The 16860-nt window shown below is 39.2% G+C and overlaps 1 protein-coding gene across 1 annotated transcript in view; it reads right to left on the bottom strand.

Annotated features, from left to right (window-relative positions):
- Window positions 1–16860, bottom strand: part of LOC138847817 (vomeronasal type-2 receptor 116-like) — a 70218-nt gene that overhangs the window by 6592 nt on the left and 46766 nt on the right. Inside the window, exons 3-4 of the mRNA XM_070067633.1 lie at window positions 4700–4991; window positions 2671–3477 (exon numbers count right to left, since the gene is read on the bottom strand). Coding sequence (XP_069923734.1) covers window positions 2671–3477; window positions 4700–4991 — 1099 coding nt within the window. The remainder of the gene's footprint in view (window positions 1–2670; window positions 3478–4699; window positions 4992–16860) is intronic.

Genomic DNA, 16860 nt, shown 5'->3' on the forward strand with positions numbered 1-16860 from the left:
TAGAAGAAAAAAAACACAATATATAAAAATGAAACTGACATCTCAGGCTTTGATTTGTGTTTATCGCCCTTGTGTAAATTCCTTGGAGCAGTTATCTTTCTACTTTTCATTTGAGGAACATCATGATTAGTGAGGCATTAACTCTGTGATTTAAAGTAAATTGAAATTACGTTGTTGCAAAAATTAAAAGGAAAAAAGGAATGGAAGAAGGGGGGACTGAGAAGGGAAAGGAAGAAAGGATGGTTATCTTCTTAAAATTGTATCAATGAAATACATGAAATCTGTTCTTTTATATCAGTAAATTTTGTTTTAATTTAACAACATTTGGGCTGATCTTGTGGTGCAGCAGGTCAAGCCACTTTCCACAATTCCCAGCACCCCTGTGAGTGCCGATGGAAACCCCAACTGCTCTACTCCTGATTCAGCTTTCTGCTAATGTGCCTGGGAAAGCAGCACTTGAGGTTCCAAGTGCTTGGGCCCCTGCACTCATGTAGGAGAGCAACTGATGCTCCTGCATCCTGGCTTGACCTGGCCTAATCCTGGTACATGCAGCCATTGTGGAGTGAATCAGCAGATGCTAGATCTCTCCTCTTTTCTCTGCCTCTCTCTTTCTCATAGTAATTCTGATTTTGAAATAATTTTTTAAAAGTTTAAGAAAACTGAAAATAATATCAGTTGAATTAAATTCAATGAATTAGAAATCCAAGCATAATTTTTCTAAATAAACATTTCCCCAAATCTGCTTGTACATCTCTGGCTGCCGCTGGTAGTTCTTAACTTACAAAAATGTGTATGCTGTGTATGTGTAGTTTATTTGTATAACATTTTTTACCTCAGTAGAGTTTATTGTTCCATGGCTTTTATTTCTCTCTTTGCACTTTGACTATTTTTTGTTGAGAATACAGCTACCTTTTGAGATTATAGGGAATATTTATAACCAAATAGATTTTTAGCTGCTGTGGGATACATGATAGTCCATATTTCCTAGCTTTGCAATCCTTCCAAACAAAAGAGTAGTTTTAATCATTTCCTTCTTCCAAGTCTTTGTAATGAGCTTTATTAAGGTATTTTATAGCATTTCATCCTACAGTGAATAACATTATTCTTCTATGATCTGTCATTATTGAGTATGAATTGAAAATTTTACATGGAGCTAAATTGATTCCCAAGAAAAAGACAGTTCTTCAACAAGTGGTGTTGGGAAATTTGGATTTCCACATCTAGAGATATGAAATCAGACTGCTACCTTACACCCTATACAAATATCAATTTAAAATTTATCAAGGATTTAAGCTTTAAACCAAAACCATCAAATTACAAGAGGAAAACATTGGGGAAACACTGCAAGATATTTACCTAGGCAACAATTTCTTGGATAAAATCCAAGAAATAAAGGCAATAAAGGCAACAATATACATTAAGCTAAGTAACTTCTGCTCAGCAAAAGACACACTCATCCAAGTGAAGACACTACTTACAGAATGGGGGAAAATATTTGCAAAACATGGATCCAATAAAGTATTAATGTCCAGATTGTATAAGGAGTTCAAAAAACTTAACAACGACGTAACCAACAATCTAGTTAAGAAGTGAACTAAAGATATGAACAGGCATTTTTCAAAGGATGAAATACAAATGGTCAAGAGAAACATGAAAAGATGCTCAGGACCAGTAACCATCAGGGAAGTGCCAATAAAAACTAAAGTGAGATTTCACTTGCCCCACTTTGAATGAATATTATCCAAAATTGGAAAAATAAATTCTGCTGAGGGTCTGGAAAAAAATACCCCAATACATTTTATGGGAATGATTGTAAGCTGGTACAACCATAATGGAAGACAGGAGAGGAATTTTTCAGAAAACCAATACTAGTTCTACCACATGGCCCAGTAGTCTCACACCTGAGAATGTATTCAAAGGAAATGACATCAACACATGAAAGAGTCGCCTGCACTCAGAATTCTATAGCAGCTCAATGTGCAATACCTTGGAAGTGCAACCATCTAGATGTCCATCAACTGATGACTGGGTGAAGGAATTGTGATATATATTTGAATATTACTCAGACATGATTCAGAATGAAATCTTGACATTTAAAACTGGAGGTCATTACAGTAAATTATATAAGCCTGAACTACAAAAATATCATGTTTCTCTTATTTGTCCTAGTTAATACATAGAGTATAAAATTCTGTGGTGTCAGATCATTGGCTATGTAATTTTAATATTGCTTCACTGGATCATATCTTGTTAATGACAATATGCTCCTCTTTCACATGTAAAAAAAGAAATTGAGTGGGGGGGGATACGGAGCTCATTTGGGCACTAGAAATACTATGTTGTATATTTGGGTGTTGGTTATCAGTGTGATCAGATGACCAAAACTATTTATCTGTAGACTTAAGTGCATTTCTAAGTATGTATACTGTTTTTAAATATTTTCAACAAGTTCCATAGCAGGAAATGTTTTTTAAGTGTTCGATAGCAGATAAAAATTCCTCCACACACAGATAACAATTAAAGGTGTATCTATGCCTGGTGTGGTGTGAAAGAGCCCACTAATCATCATGCCAATCTCAGCATGAAAACACGGTCATGTGGTACTACAATAGAAATACCCGAGAATGCCATCAGAAGTGCAATGCATATCCTGTTTTGAGAGACATTTACCTGCCATGGAAGAATCCTAGGTTGAGATGCGTCTCCTGGAGAACTCTTTTCTATTTGTTCTGAAAGCATCTTATGGAGGGCATGGGCCACTGCATACACAGCATTGTAGATGAAATAGCTGGAGTCAGATATGGTCAGCATGTCAATGCGTCCTGGGAAAAACTCAAAGGAAGCATTTGGTGGGCAGACTCCAATTGTTCCACAAAGTGACCCAAGAGGTAAGCAGTGAAAAGCATGAAGCCATAGTTGACTGAGGAAGAAATCTTCTGGGTAGTGGGAAGGGTCCACTGTCTTGACAAAATGGTTGAGGCCAGGGATTTCTTCCTTGTGGTGTGAAAATGAGAAGCCTCCATGAAAAGAGTGCAGCATGTGGTCTGTCTCCTTCACAACTATCTCCCACTTTGTAGCCATGATCCACACCTTCCCCAGGGTTAAATAGTATTTGCTTAGAAATTCCACGACATAGAGGCCCCTCACATCACCATATAGAATATGCACATTTGCTGATGCAATTTGGATCCCCTCTAGGAAAGAGATTTCACTTTCTTCATACCTTGACTTAGTGTCAGGGAGCTTTACTGAATAGGCCAAGCAGACACCTTTCTTTACCATCTCAGCTTCAATATCTTGTAGGAACTGCTCTCCTTTCATGTCATTAGATACAAAGATCTCCACCCAAATCCAGCCAAAATGTAGTAGCAAGGAGAGCATTCCACAGGCCAGAGAGCTGTCACTAGTGGCCATCTGATAGAGTGATGGAAACTTGTCTCTCTCACTTAGCATGGGATCAAAAGGACCATATGTGATCTGAATGGAAAGAAAACCATGATGATCTGAGGTTTGTGGGTAGAGAAGACCACATTCTATCATCTGGGTTCAGATAAATCCATGCTTCAATGCTTATTGCTTTCAGGATGAGAATGGATATCCTCACTCACAGCATGCAAAAATGTGTAAGATACCTGTAAATCTTCATATTCATTTGAGGGAAGAAGAGTGCATGGATTTTGGACCAGGACATTGGTCCTTCGCACTTCTCACCCCATGTCGTATGTGGAAAATTTCCCCCTGAAACTGGTGTTATATGTTACCTCTGAGACAATTTTTACTGTGTTGATTTCTTGATAGTTTGAATTTCATTAATTTTGCTTGCATAACCTAAGTTGCCTTGAAGAATACACTCACCTATGATCTCAGAGTTTTGTTAAAATTGCTTTTCACAAAGAATTTTTCTATACCGTTCCTGTCTGCGCTTGCTGGTGATTTGTGTAGATTGCTACTTGTTTGAAGTGGGTCTCCTTTAAAAGTCCTGGGAATGTGAATGCAGACCCTTGGTAGAAGATTAATTGGCTTATGTAATTGGGTTCCTGACACCTACTTGGGAGATTTGAATTGAGTCCCAGGCCCCTCGGTTTTCGAAGGACAATCAGCACCAGCACCATAGTCAGTATTTGGTGATTAAACTAGTGAAGGGGTGTACACTGTCTACCTACGTCTTTGTTTCTCCATCCATGAAACACACACTAAGATTGAAATGTCTGAGTAGAACATGGAAAGTGGACTGGAGGCCCTGTGAAGGAATCTGCTGAATGTGAGGAAGGAAGGACTGAGCGTAGGGAGAGAGTGAAATATCTAAATCTAGCTCAGCCCCAAACACTCTTTGATGATCTTTGGAACTGCCATTGTCCTAAGTGGGTTCCAAATGGACAGTACTGTCCTAGGTCTTTATATATGCATATCTAACATGCAGTCATCCTAGGATATCTCTTTGCTGTGTGTATTTTCTCTGAAAGTCAACAATCAACATTCCCAGCAGGTGGGGATGGATACATTGGCCCTAGATGTGGATCTGGGCTGAGGCTCTCACCTTCCACTGCTCCTTCCCTTTCTCACAATCCAAGAAATTCCCCAAAGTCTGTTTCAACTAATACTTGATTATGTCACTTGGCTTCCACAGGACCTTGCCTTAGATGTCACAGGTCTGGTGGGAGATGGAAGCATTTCTCACAAGAATTCACAACCCATTTACCTGTGGGGTTTTGTATAGCTCCAACATTGTCCCAATTTCAGCTGAAAATGCTGATGTGGTTCCAGCAATTATGGCAACCGTCTTGCCTTGTGTCTGGCAGGTGTAGTTAGGGATGAGATGGTGCTTTCCAGTCAGCCAGTGCAGAGTGCTCCTCAGGGTGAACTGGCCACTGGTAACAGAATTGTAGAGTTGGAAACCCAGGGTCAGGTTGGGGAGGAGCTGGGGGTCCTTATTGATCTCCTGGATAGCAAAGCGGAAGGCCAGCACGTATTGGTAGTTCTTCCACAGCCACCTAAAGAGAGGAGCAACATCAGGGAGATGGGTGAGGCCAAGGAATTCAGAGCAACACCACAGCCATGCCGTGAAGCAGCAATGGTCAGACTCAGACTGTTACTGAGTGGTGTCTCAGCTCTGGCAACTGGAGGAGATGTGAGTGAGGTTCCAAGGGCTCTAGGAAATTGTGGGATTCCCCTTTGGACTCCTCTGAAGCAAATTTTGTAATGATCACACTCACCTTCTTGAGCCCTTAAGGAAAGCCTTGATGTGTCCCAACATGGGATTTCACTTCTACTTAGGGTGGAACCCAAGAGGCAAACATCTCTATTTTCAGTACCTTCTGAAATAGTTGAATACCATCTGACTTATCAGTCATTTTATCATTTGGGAACATCTCTAATCTATTCACCAAAGCCATTTTCATGAGCCCTTTCTGTAATTTTCCTGTATCATCATTCACAGAAGCAATTTTGTTCAAATATATTTGCCTTGAAAAAGAGCATTTTTTTCAGAATGTGAAATTTCAGAATATTTACAATGTTCACCTTAGTTTTATACACTGTTTTCCACATCACTGAATTCTATTTTATCATTTCATTTTTTATTCTTTAACATTTTCTGCATGACTTATGCAGAATTATAATTTGTTTGTATTAGTAATGGCTCTCAAATGTTACCTGAACAAGAGTGTAGATGTTTTGTTTTCACACAGTGGATAGCTTTTTGACTCTTCTTTGAAATTTTTCATTACTTCTATATTTCAAATGTAATTTGAGTGTCAATAAAATACATATTTGTCAATAGATTATGTGGGATTAAATAAATTTATGCGGTTATCTGCTGTTTAGGTGCATTGATTCATGTGTTTGAATGTTGAAGTTGTTAGATTGTCATTTCAAGATGATTTACATTCATGCACTATGTCTACATATTTTGCAAATGGCAGTGTTTGATTTTAGGGCAAGTGCATTTTTCTCAAGTTTCACACAATTTTGTATTATTCTTACAGAATTTGAAACTTTGCTTTTTTACCTAAAAATAGTCAAATTTTGTTCCATTCAGTAAATGGTTGATTTCAAAAGCTTTTTATATAGAAACAGTGTTTACTTACAATACACTAAGTAGAACCATCAAAAAATATGCTACTGAAAACTGTTCCATACTTAGTTTAACTTATCTGAATGAAAAATAAGAGCATTACATTTTGAAACATTTTGAAGTGTTTCTTACTTTTATCATTTTGCTTAATTGCAATTGATTCCCCTATAAGGTGATTTTTATTCACTCATAGCACTTGCTGTCAGCTGCAAGCTGATGAGTTTACTTCTTCTTTCACCATATAGAAGGCTGCCAGGTCTTAAGTTAAGTCTCTGCACATTAATTTCAAGACTCTTGGAGGCTGATCAGGAGGTGAGATCAATAGAGTGAATACAAAATGTCTGTTTCTCACTCTCTGCAGTAGTGGAGAGAAAGCAGAAAATGGAAAGGGAAGGTTGCAAAAAGCAAAAGAAGGGAAGGAACTCAGCTTTCATTGATTCATTGATTTGCATTCCTGCCGCTTCTGTATATGATTTTTTTTTCAAAATTCTTAAGTGCAATCAACCACTCACAGATAGAAGGAAACACTCTCTCACAGTCTGAACCACAATTGACACATAAATCAATGTTGGACTTACCTGTATGTCTCCATTTTATCCATTGGCCTGGATAAAAAAGATAACCGGATCGTGTTTGATTCTGGTTCCAGGAAGTAAAGGGGGAAAAACCCACCCAGTACCAGGACTCCATCTCTGTAGACACTTGGTCTCATGGAATTATAACAGTTCCTGGGAGGTATGTCCTGTGAACTGTATGAGGAATTCAGGAGTATGTTGAGAAAAATCACAGAAAACAACATGTCAAGTGAACCCAACATAAAGTTAAAGGCTGAAGTCTTTGCTGATATTAAGAGAAAATTGTTTTGATTATGTCTGTTGCCTCAACCCCTGTAGGGAGACCAGATTTTTATGTAGGGCACAACTGATGCTAGTATTTCTGTATGCCCTCAAGCTGTAAACAATATGTGCTAACTACTGAGTCACACAGGGACACAACCAGAATCACAAGGAAGAAATATCAAAAGAGTCTCAGGGCTGAGGCCTTGCCATAATGTCCCTTTGATAAGAAAAGCTCTGGCTTTTATATATTTTATTGCTTCATTTCTGTCCCACCCAGGAACTCATGGCATCACCCTGCCCTGAGGCTATGCACCTGCCACTCTCCATTATGGGGAAAAACAGCTTTGGAAAACATGCTTTGGACTCTCATTGCTCCCTAGGGCATTGCTGGAACAGAGCTCTGTAAAGTTTCGTGCACAGGGGCCAAGAATTGTTAGGCCAGTCAACTGTTTTGAGGCATTTGGCAACTGTAGAAAGAATTAACATTGGAATTAAAAAAACACACTCAGTTTCATCATTCCACATGACCATTCATCAAGAAGGTGAAAGGTCACATTTGCCACTGATGACCATATGTGCACCCCAAAAGTCTCTTCATGGCTCTAATATCTCTCAGCCCATAGTACTTTAACAGAGAAACGGGCTTCATGAATTGCTAATAAGTCAACACACCCAGAGAAGGGCAGTAGGTCATCCCTGAACTTACCATTATACATCATCTTGTGTAAACTAATTGTGTTCATAGTGCACCAAAATACAGTAAAGATTCATACTTCATCTCTTCTCACCCCCCTCTGTTTCTGGTTCTTCTTACGGAACGACACCTCCTTAAATGCAGTAGGCCATTCTGTTATCTCTGCACTGATGACCAAGCTTTGGTCATGTGCACTCTTGCAGAGAAACTCCAGTTTTAGCCAACTACCCAAGACCCAGAGGAAAATCCACACACTCTGGATATCATGGTTTCCACGAGGCATCTTGATCATGGAAGGATATACCATCCCAAACACTGTTTGTAAATTGGATTTTCCTTGGAAGTGCTGAAGCTGTATGACAGTCATAACTGGAAACAGAGAGAGCACTCAATGAGATGCAGGGGATGCAAGTGTACTCAGCAGTCCTTATTTTCCCTCAATCTCCCTATCTTCAAGGTTTCTTTTTGGTAGAAGCTGAGTTTTTGTGTTTGTAGTTTGGTAGCCACTGTGACATGAGCTCAAATGGTGAAAAACATTTGTCCATGCACCCTTACAACAAATTGGTGATTGATTTAACTCGATCAATAAATGTATGAGATAGTTGCAAGAGTGGCAATGGTTGGATGCATCTTTATGGAAGCTAATTGTAGTTCTTCAATAACATAAGCAAAACATGGATGGATAGGTTACTGTGATTTTTGTGTAGGTTTTTTAAAAATTGTTTTTAAGTTGAATAAATGAAATTCAAGGTTAATTTTTGATTCAACAAATACAAGTCGATCCACAGATCATCAGAGTTCACAATTTCTGTTTAAAGACACCTTGTGTTATCTGGTAGGTCAAAACTTACAAAAATGTATACAGTTTATAAATGCAATTGTATGTATATTTACTTATATTATTTTACATTTCTACCCTTGGACTATTTAATGAGAGTGTGATTTTCTTTGATATTATGAGAATCTGGGTATGACCAAAAATAAAACTTTCAAATCTTCTGACTATATTTAAATTATTTATAGTTTGATCTAACTCTTGCTTTCTGGGTCATATGATTTCTAATTTAGGATATATGCGGAATATATCTTTGGAATCCCTTGAAAAATTCACTTGTTTTCTAAGGACTGTCTATAAGTAGGGACACAGACATTTTCAAGTCCTATTACTATAAATAAAAATAGAAAAAATTACAGGGTGAAATAAATTTCTGAGGTTAATTTTTACATATGGTTATTTGCCTTTTTCCTAGACTTTAATTTTTCCAACTAGCTTAATTAATGAGTTTGTGCTATGTACATGCATATACGAGTCCTAAATATATTGTACATGTTAGTGATGTATTCAGATAATAAAGGGATAAAATCCAGACAAATACATCTATAATGTGTGAAGAAAAGGCTTCCCCAGTAACTAGTGTTATTGTTTTCAAGAGGAGCATCAGTTTCCTCTGCAAATGTGCGCTTATTACATGATGATGTAGAGTCTTGTCAATGTACAGATTGTGGAAAAATACTTCTTCACAGGGGTACAGTGTGGATCATGGCAACAACATGGAACATTGTTGTGGATGAGGCCATCCCCATGCTGCAGTCCTTTGTTCTGAGTACAGATAAGATCACATTTCACATGCCCCTTGCTTTAAGGAGAGTTACTCCTTGCTAAGAGCATGGAAGAAAACATGCAAGATTCCCACAGGCTGTATAAGTTTTGCGATTCCAACTGAGAAGGCATGAACTTTGCACATAGCATCATCAGGACAGTGGTCTTTCCCTCATCTTTTCTCCATGTCTCTGGGAGCACAACCCCCCCCCTCTTTTTTTTTGACAGGAAGAGTGGACAGTAAAGGAGAGAGAGAGAGACAGAGAGAAAGGTTTTCCTTTGCTGTTGGTTCACCCTCCAAAGGCCGCCACAGCCGGTGCATCGTGCTGATCTGAAGCCAGGAGCCAGGTGCTTCTCCTGGTCTCCCATGCAGGTGCAGGGCCCAAGGACTTGGGCCATCCTCCACTGCACTCCCTGGCCACAGAAGAGAGCTGGCCTGGAAGAGGGCCAACCAGGACAGAATCCGGCACCCCAATCAGGACTAGAACCCAGTGTGCCAGTGCCACAGGCAGAGGATTAGCCTATTGAGCCACGGCGCTGGACACAACCCCCTCTCTTAAGAAACCACTGTTATATGTTCACTCTGAAACTAATGTAAATCTTTACTGCTTTGATCTCTCACAATTTTGGGGTTCATATTTTACCATAGCATAACCTGAGTTACCTTGGAAATACAATCAATTTCCAGCCCAGAATCCTCCAAAGCTACTGTGTTCTATGTTTGGCAGTGATATGTGTGAAAGAATCTGGGATGGGTGTACTCATTAGCAAAGCCCTTAGAACACTTGAGTATTTTATCATCATTCAGTATTATTAAAGAACATAATTACCTATTCTTAAAAATATTTCTTTTTTAAAAATTAATATAAAATAAATGAATTATGAAATGGATATTTAAGAAAATATTCATTAAAAAGCAAACCATTAAGAAATGTCGTCATGAAGTCATATCACGTGAAATACTACTATACTGGCTTTACCTGTATAAGTTATATTTGCCTAGAATTTCAACACTGAACATATTTATATCTAAGCATTTTGTATATTTGAGTAGTAGATGATGCATTGCAGATGGAAGGCTCCAAATGGTGAATAGGGAAGGAGCTCACAGACAGTTTGGGAAAAGATAGTTTAATCAAAGTGGAGATACTGTAGTCTCAGGGAAGAGTTAGGGAATAAACTGAGAGGAAACTCTTCTGGAATTAGTGGGACATGGTGGACCTACATGGAGGGCACAGGCGCCCAGGGCTTGGGACCCCAGCCACCTCATCTATGCACCAGCACTGGAAAGGGAGGTGAGGCGAAACCACAGTAGCCTGAGACACTGGTGGAAAAGTGGCAGGGAGAGCCTAGAGGGACTGAGGCTTGAAGCCCCATGGAAGAAAGTGCACTGCATAACTAGAGGAGAGAAAAAAATAAAAGGGACTGGTACAGACACTATTCTTTCTCTCCACTCACCTTACAGAGCCGTGTGAGAGAATAGAGCAGGTGCCATTTTGGACATACGTAACAGCTGTGACAGCTCAGGGCCACGCCCCTCTCAGCCAAATAGAAAAACTTGACTCTGGTTGGGAGTAATAACAGGAGACTAAGACCTAGTGACTATATGGAGCTTATTAATTGCAACTGTGAAAGAAATAAACTGAGTGTTTGTGGGAGAAATCATGGTGTGGCTGAGACTTGAGTAGTCTCATTGGGAGATGCCACAAACTTGGGCAACTTTGGCTATGTGGTGAGAGACATTGCAGGGGAATCTGAGCTTACACTGAGGACTGCACAGATCCTGTGTGTGGTCCTTGGGACAGAGCAGACAAATATTATACCCACTGGGGCTAGCGCCCAGGCACTGATTGCCATCAAGGAGAAGAACTCAGCTGAGTGGAATTATTTCCCTTTTGAGTAAAAAAAGGGAGAGAAGATTTACCACGCCAAACCTGGGTGTGTCACCTTTGATACACCCTTAACCCTGCAGAACTGAACAGAGCTCTCTGGCCACACCCAACACAAGCCTCTAGAGACTCACCAAAAACAGACAGTACACTTAATCGAGTCATTGTATGACCACAAAAGCCACAAGAGTGAGGAAAAAAAGAAGAAGAAACCAAAGATATCTCCACAATGCCAAAAAACAAATTCTGAAATCAAGGAAACAAGAACAAGGAAAACATCATGACATTCCTAAATGAACAAGATTATGAAGACGATGAGATAGAAGAAATGCAAGATATGAATTTTAAAAAATTTATAATAGAACATCTTGAAGTTATCAAAAACAAATGCATGAACTACAGAAGTCCATACTGTAAGTACAGTATTTCACTAAAATGGCCTTCTAATAGTTTCTCTCTCCATGCTTCAGGAACTCCTAGAATCCGAATGTTGGGTTTTTTAATAGTATCCTGTAGATTCCCAACAATATTTTTTAGATTTCTAATTACTCTTCTTGTCTTTGGTTTGGCTGTATACTTTCCTGTGCTCTGTCTTCTAAGTCTGATATTCTGTCTTCTATCTCACTGATTCTGTTTTAATGCTCTCCAATGTGTTTGTCATTTGTTCTATTGAATTCTTCATTTCATTTTGATGTCTCTTCAATATCTCAATTTCATGTTCTATTAAATTCCTCATTTCATTTTGATTCCTCCTTAAGATTTCATTTTCAGGAGAGAGATTTTTCTGTACTTCCAGTATGGATTTCGGTAGTTCATGCATTTGTTTTTGATAACTTCTATATGTTCTTATCATAAATTTTTTTGAAATTCGTATCTTGCATTTCTTCTATCTCATCGTCTTCATAATCTTGTATTGGAGTTTCATGTCCATTTGGGAGCATCATAATGTCTTCCTTGTTCTTGTTTCCTCTGTTTCTGCATTTGTTTTTTGGCATTGTATAAATATTCTTTGGTTTCTTCTTTTTTTCCCTCGCTGTGGTGGCTTTTCTGGTTATGCTATGACTCTAGATTAAGTGGACTGTCTGCTTTTGGTGAATCTCTAGAGGCTTGTGGTAGGTGTGGCCAGAGAGCTCTGTTCAGTTTTTCAGGGTTAAAGGTGTGCCAAATGTGACACACCCATGTTTGGCATGGTAAAACCTCTCTCTCTCTCTCTCTCTCTCTCTCTCTCTCTCTCTATTTTCAGAAGGGAAATAATTCTGCTCAGCTTACCTCTTCTCCTTGATGACAATCAATACTTGAGCGCTAGCTCCAACGGGTATAATATTCATCTGCTCTGTCCCAAAAACCTCACAAAGGATCTGTGCAGTCCTCTGTGTAATCAGATTCCCCTGCAATGTCTCCCACCGGGTTGCCGAGGTTACTGAGTTTTTGGCTTCTCCCACTGAGAGTACTCACATCTCAGGCACACTGTGAATTCTCCCACACACCCTCAGTTTTGTTTTTTTTTTTTTTTTCACAGTCCCAGTTCATAAGCTCCACATAGTCACTGGATCTTAGTCTCCTGTCATTTCTCCCCACCAGAGTCAGGTTTTTCTGCTTGGCTGAGGGTGGGCACAGCCCTGAGCTGGCACAGCTTTTATGTATGTCCAAAATGGTGCCAGCTGTATTTTTCCCTGCCTTTTTAAGGTAAGTGGAGAGAATCGTGTCTGTACTTGTCCCTTTTATTTACTTATTTTCTCTCCTCTAGTTAGGCTGGTGAACTTTCCCCCATGGGGCTTCAAGCCTCCTCCCCTCTAGGCACTTCCTGCTGCTTTTCTGCCAGTGTCTCAGGCTACTGTGGTTTCGCCTCATCTCCCTTTCCAGTGCTGGTGCATAGATGAGGTGGCTGGGGTCCCAAGCCCTGGGTGCCTGTGCCCTCCATGTAGGTCCACCGTGTCCCACTAGTTCTGGAAGAGTTTTCTCTCAGTTTTTTTCCCTAACTGAGTTTTCTCTCAGTTTTTTCCCTGAGACTATAGTATCTCCACTTTTATTAAACTATCTTTTCTGGGACTATCAGTGTGCTTCCTCCCTATTCCACCATCTTAGAGTTTTCTGAAAAGCTTTCCTCGTAATACTCCTTTTGCTGTATCCCATAAATTTTGATAGGTTGTATTGTTATTTTCATTTGTTTTTAGAGATTTTTTGATTTCTTCTACGGCACACTGGTCATTCAGAATCATGTTGTTCATTCTCCATGTTTGCATATGATACAGAGGTTCTTGAGTTTTTGATTTTGAGCTTCATTGCATTGTGGTCCGAGAAGATGCATGGTATAATTTCACTTTTTTGAATATGCTGAGGCTACCTTTATGACTTAGCAGATGGTCTATCATAGAGAGAGTTCTGTGCACCAGGCAGAAATATGCACACTCTGTATCTGTGGGGTAGAAGGCTCTGTAGATATCTACTAGGTCTATTTGGTGTATAGTGTCAATTATCTCTGTTGTTTGCTTGTTGGTTTTCTGTCTGGTTGATCTGTCCATTGCTAAAAGTGGGGTATTAAAGTCCCCTGTTATTATTGTATTTGAGTCTATATCTCCCTTTAAATCCCTTAATAATTCTTTCAAATAGCCAGACACCCTGCTCAGAGTGTGCATCTAACTCAATAAATGGAGGAGAGGTTCGCAACCAGATGCCACATAGAGCCAGTTGGATCAAGGAGCAGATGGGAATGATGAAGTTAAAAGCTGATACCAGCAATCACCTCATTGTTCTTCCAGGTTTTCAGAAGACCAGAATCACAGAGATGGTGTTGGCCAGCATGGTGGAAATGGTCACTGTTTTGAGAAGCACAGAGCCATGCAGGCCAGAGACATCCCCAGGTATTCCTCAAAGGCTAAGAAGATCACCAGCCTGGGGAGGCAGTGACTTCTCGCCTGGTTTGAGTACTCGTGATCTGCACATGGATGCACTGTTCTGCATCTGAAGGGGCAAAAGACTCCATGTTTCTTTGTTTGAAATTCTTCATATTTCCCTGTTGAGCAAAATTGTGGCCATCTGGAGTGTGAAACAGCAGATGGATTCTTTCTCCTCCTCTCTCTGTCTCTCCATCTCTCTCTGTAACTCTGCCTTTCAAATAAAGAAATCTTAAAATTTAGAGGGAAACACAAGAGACTCAAATAGCTAAAGAAATACTGAACAATAGAAATTAAGCTGAAGACCCCACAATACCACATTTCAAGATATACTACAGAGAAACTAAAATCAAAACAGCCTAATATTGTCATATTAATATGTATGTAGATCAATGGAACAGAACGGAAACCCCAGAAATTAATCTGTATAAACACAATGAACTAATCTTTGACAAACAAGCTAAAAATCAATCTCTGGAGAAAGGACATTGGTGTTTAGAAAATTCTCTCTCTCTCTCTCTCTCTCTCTCTCTCTCTTCCCTTCCTCTCTCCCTCTCTCACTCAATGGGAGTTAGATGTTCTGGAGTTCTATGGCACAGTCAGGTAGCTACAGGTAATGTCAACGCTGTGTACATTTCACTATAAAAAGAAAAACATATCCATTAGCTGCATTTATTTTATTCACTCAACTGCTACAGGAGCAAATATGCTCAATCTAAGAGTATGATGACTTCTACAAACTTTCATTTTCTATAGACATCAACGTAGAATATGTGTAAGTAAGACTACATTATGTATAGTCAAGAAGTGAAATTAAAGTTTGATATTTATTTCAGAGGTTCACAATTTCGTCTCAGAAGGATATCAGGTCCATCTGTGTGTAACCCTATTGAAATGTAAGCACACCTCCTTGAAGTCGGTAGGCCATTATATCATTTCTTCATTGAGGACCAAGCATTGGTCAGTGCACTCTTCTAGGAAAACTCTGCAATTTTAACCATCAACCCAAGACCCACAGGAAAATTCACAATGTTATGGATATCATAGTGCACCGTATGGTGTCTTGATTCATGGAAGGATATATCATGTGCAGAACTATTGGTAAACTGTATTTTCTGGGCTGGTGCTGTGGCACAGCAGGTTAACACCTTGGCCTGAAGTACCGGCATTCCATATGGCTGCCAGTTTGAGACCTGGCTGCTCCACTTACTATCCAGCTCTCTGCTTTGGCTTGAGAAAGCAGTGGAAGATGGCCCAATTCCTTGGGCCCCTGCACCCACACAGGAGACCCAAAAGAAGCTCCTGGATCTTTGATTTGGATTGGCATAGCTCTGGCTGTTGTGGCCAATTGGGGAGTGAATTATCAAATGGAAGACATATCTCTCTCTCTCTCTCTCTCTGCCTCTCCTCTCTCTGTGTAACTCTGACTTTCAAATAAACAAATAAATCTTTAAAACAACCTGGATGTTCTTCAGGAATTTATGAAGCTGGAGGAAAGTTAATTATTATTTTCTATATCTGCATATTTACCTTTTCCTAGATATTAGGTTTATTTAATTTATTCAACAAATTAGATTAATTTATTTATCCAAGGAACATTCAAACAAGGGCACATAAACATGTGCACTCTTGGAGGAAAACTCTGCAATTTTAATCATCAACCCAAGAACCACAGGAAAATTCACAATGTTGTGGATATCATAGTGTGCCATATGGTGTCTTGATTCATGGAGATACATCATCCCCAGCACTATTGATAAACTCGATTTTCTTCCAGATTGGATGAAGCTGGAGGAAAGCTATAATTATTAACTTCTAAATATACATATTTAGCTTTCCTAGATATTAGGTTTATTTAATTTATTCAACAAATTTGATTAATTCATTTATGCCTGGTACATTCAAACAAGGGCTAATAAACATATTCTGTATACAGGGAATGGCTCCAGAGAAGCTAGGATGAAAAATCTATCTGTACCTCAGGAGGCATATCTTATGCTTAGGTGTATCGGGAGTGGTCTCATATTCAACAATGGACCCACAGTTCCTGCTGCCTGATAGTTGCAGATTTTGTAATAGTGGTTATGCTAATGCAAGTTCATTTATCAGAGTCATTTTAAAATATAACTTAGAACCCATTTCACTTTTCACCAAAACTGTCTCAAGGAGGATTGCTCTACAACATTCTAGATTAAATAGCAGCTGTCAGATGTAGTCATTCTGTCCATATATTCTGTTTTTGAGAAAATTCCAAAAACAGATATAGATGTGATTTTTTAAATATTACCATGTTTTCTCATGATTTGAGTTAGAATATATCATAGTTTTCATGCTACATTATGATTTATCTTTTCCAAAATAATACCTAATTTAAGGGAACAAATTTGAGATTTTCAACAGAATTATCCCCAACAAGAAGGCAATTACAGGCTTTCCAATAGCCCATGTCAAGGAGCTCATCTTCCATTCTGACAGATCTTACTGATCAAGTAAAGAAAACAGCATCATATGTTGACCGTAATAAAGCACCTATGTATATCATCAGGTGTTCAAAGCCATGCTTTTTGAAGAGACTTACCTGCCTAGGAAGGAGCAGGGTCTGGTTGGCAGCCTGTAAAGATGTCTTTTTCATTTTCTCCAGAAGGATTTCATGGAGGGCATGTGCTAATGAATGCACAGCATTGTAGATGAGGTAGCTGGTGTCAGATATGGTCATCATATCAACATTTCCTGGCAGAAACTCTACGAAAGTATTGAGAGGGCGGACTCCAATTTTTCCACAAAAGGACCCAACAGGTAAACAGCCAAAAATGTGAAACCACAGTTTATTGAAGTAAAAGTCTTCTTGGTACCTGGAGGGGGTCACTGTCT

This window comes from Oryctolagus cuniculus (assembly GCF_964237555.1).
Source record: "Oryctolagus cuniculus chromosome 16 unlocalized genomic scaffold, mOryCun1.1 SUPER_16_unloc_1, whole genome shotgun sequence".
Lineage (NCBI taxonomy): Eukaryota > Metazoa > Chordata > Mammalia > Lagomorpha > Leporidae > Oryctolagus > Oryctolagus cuniculus.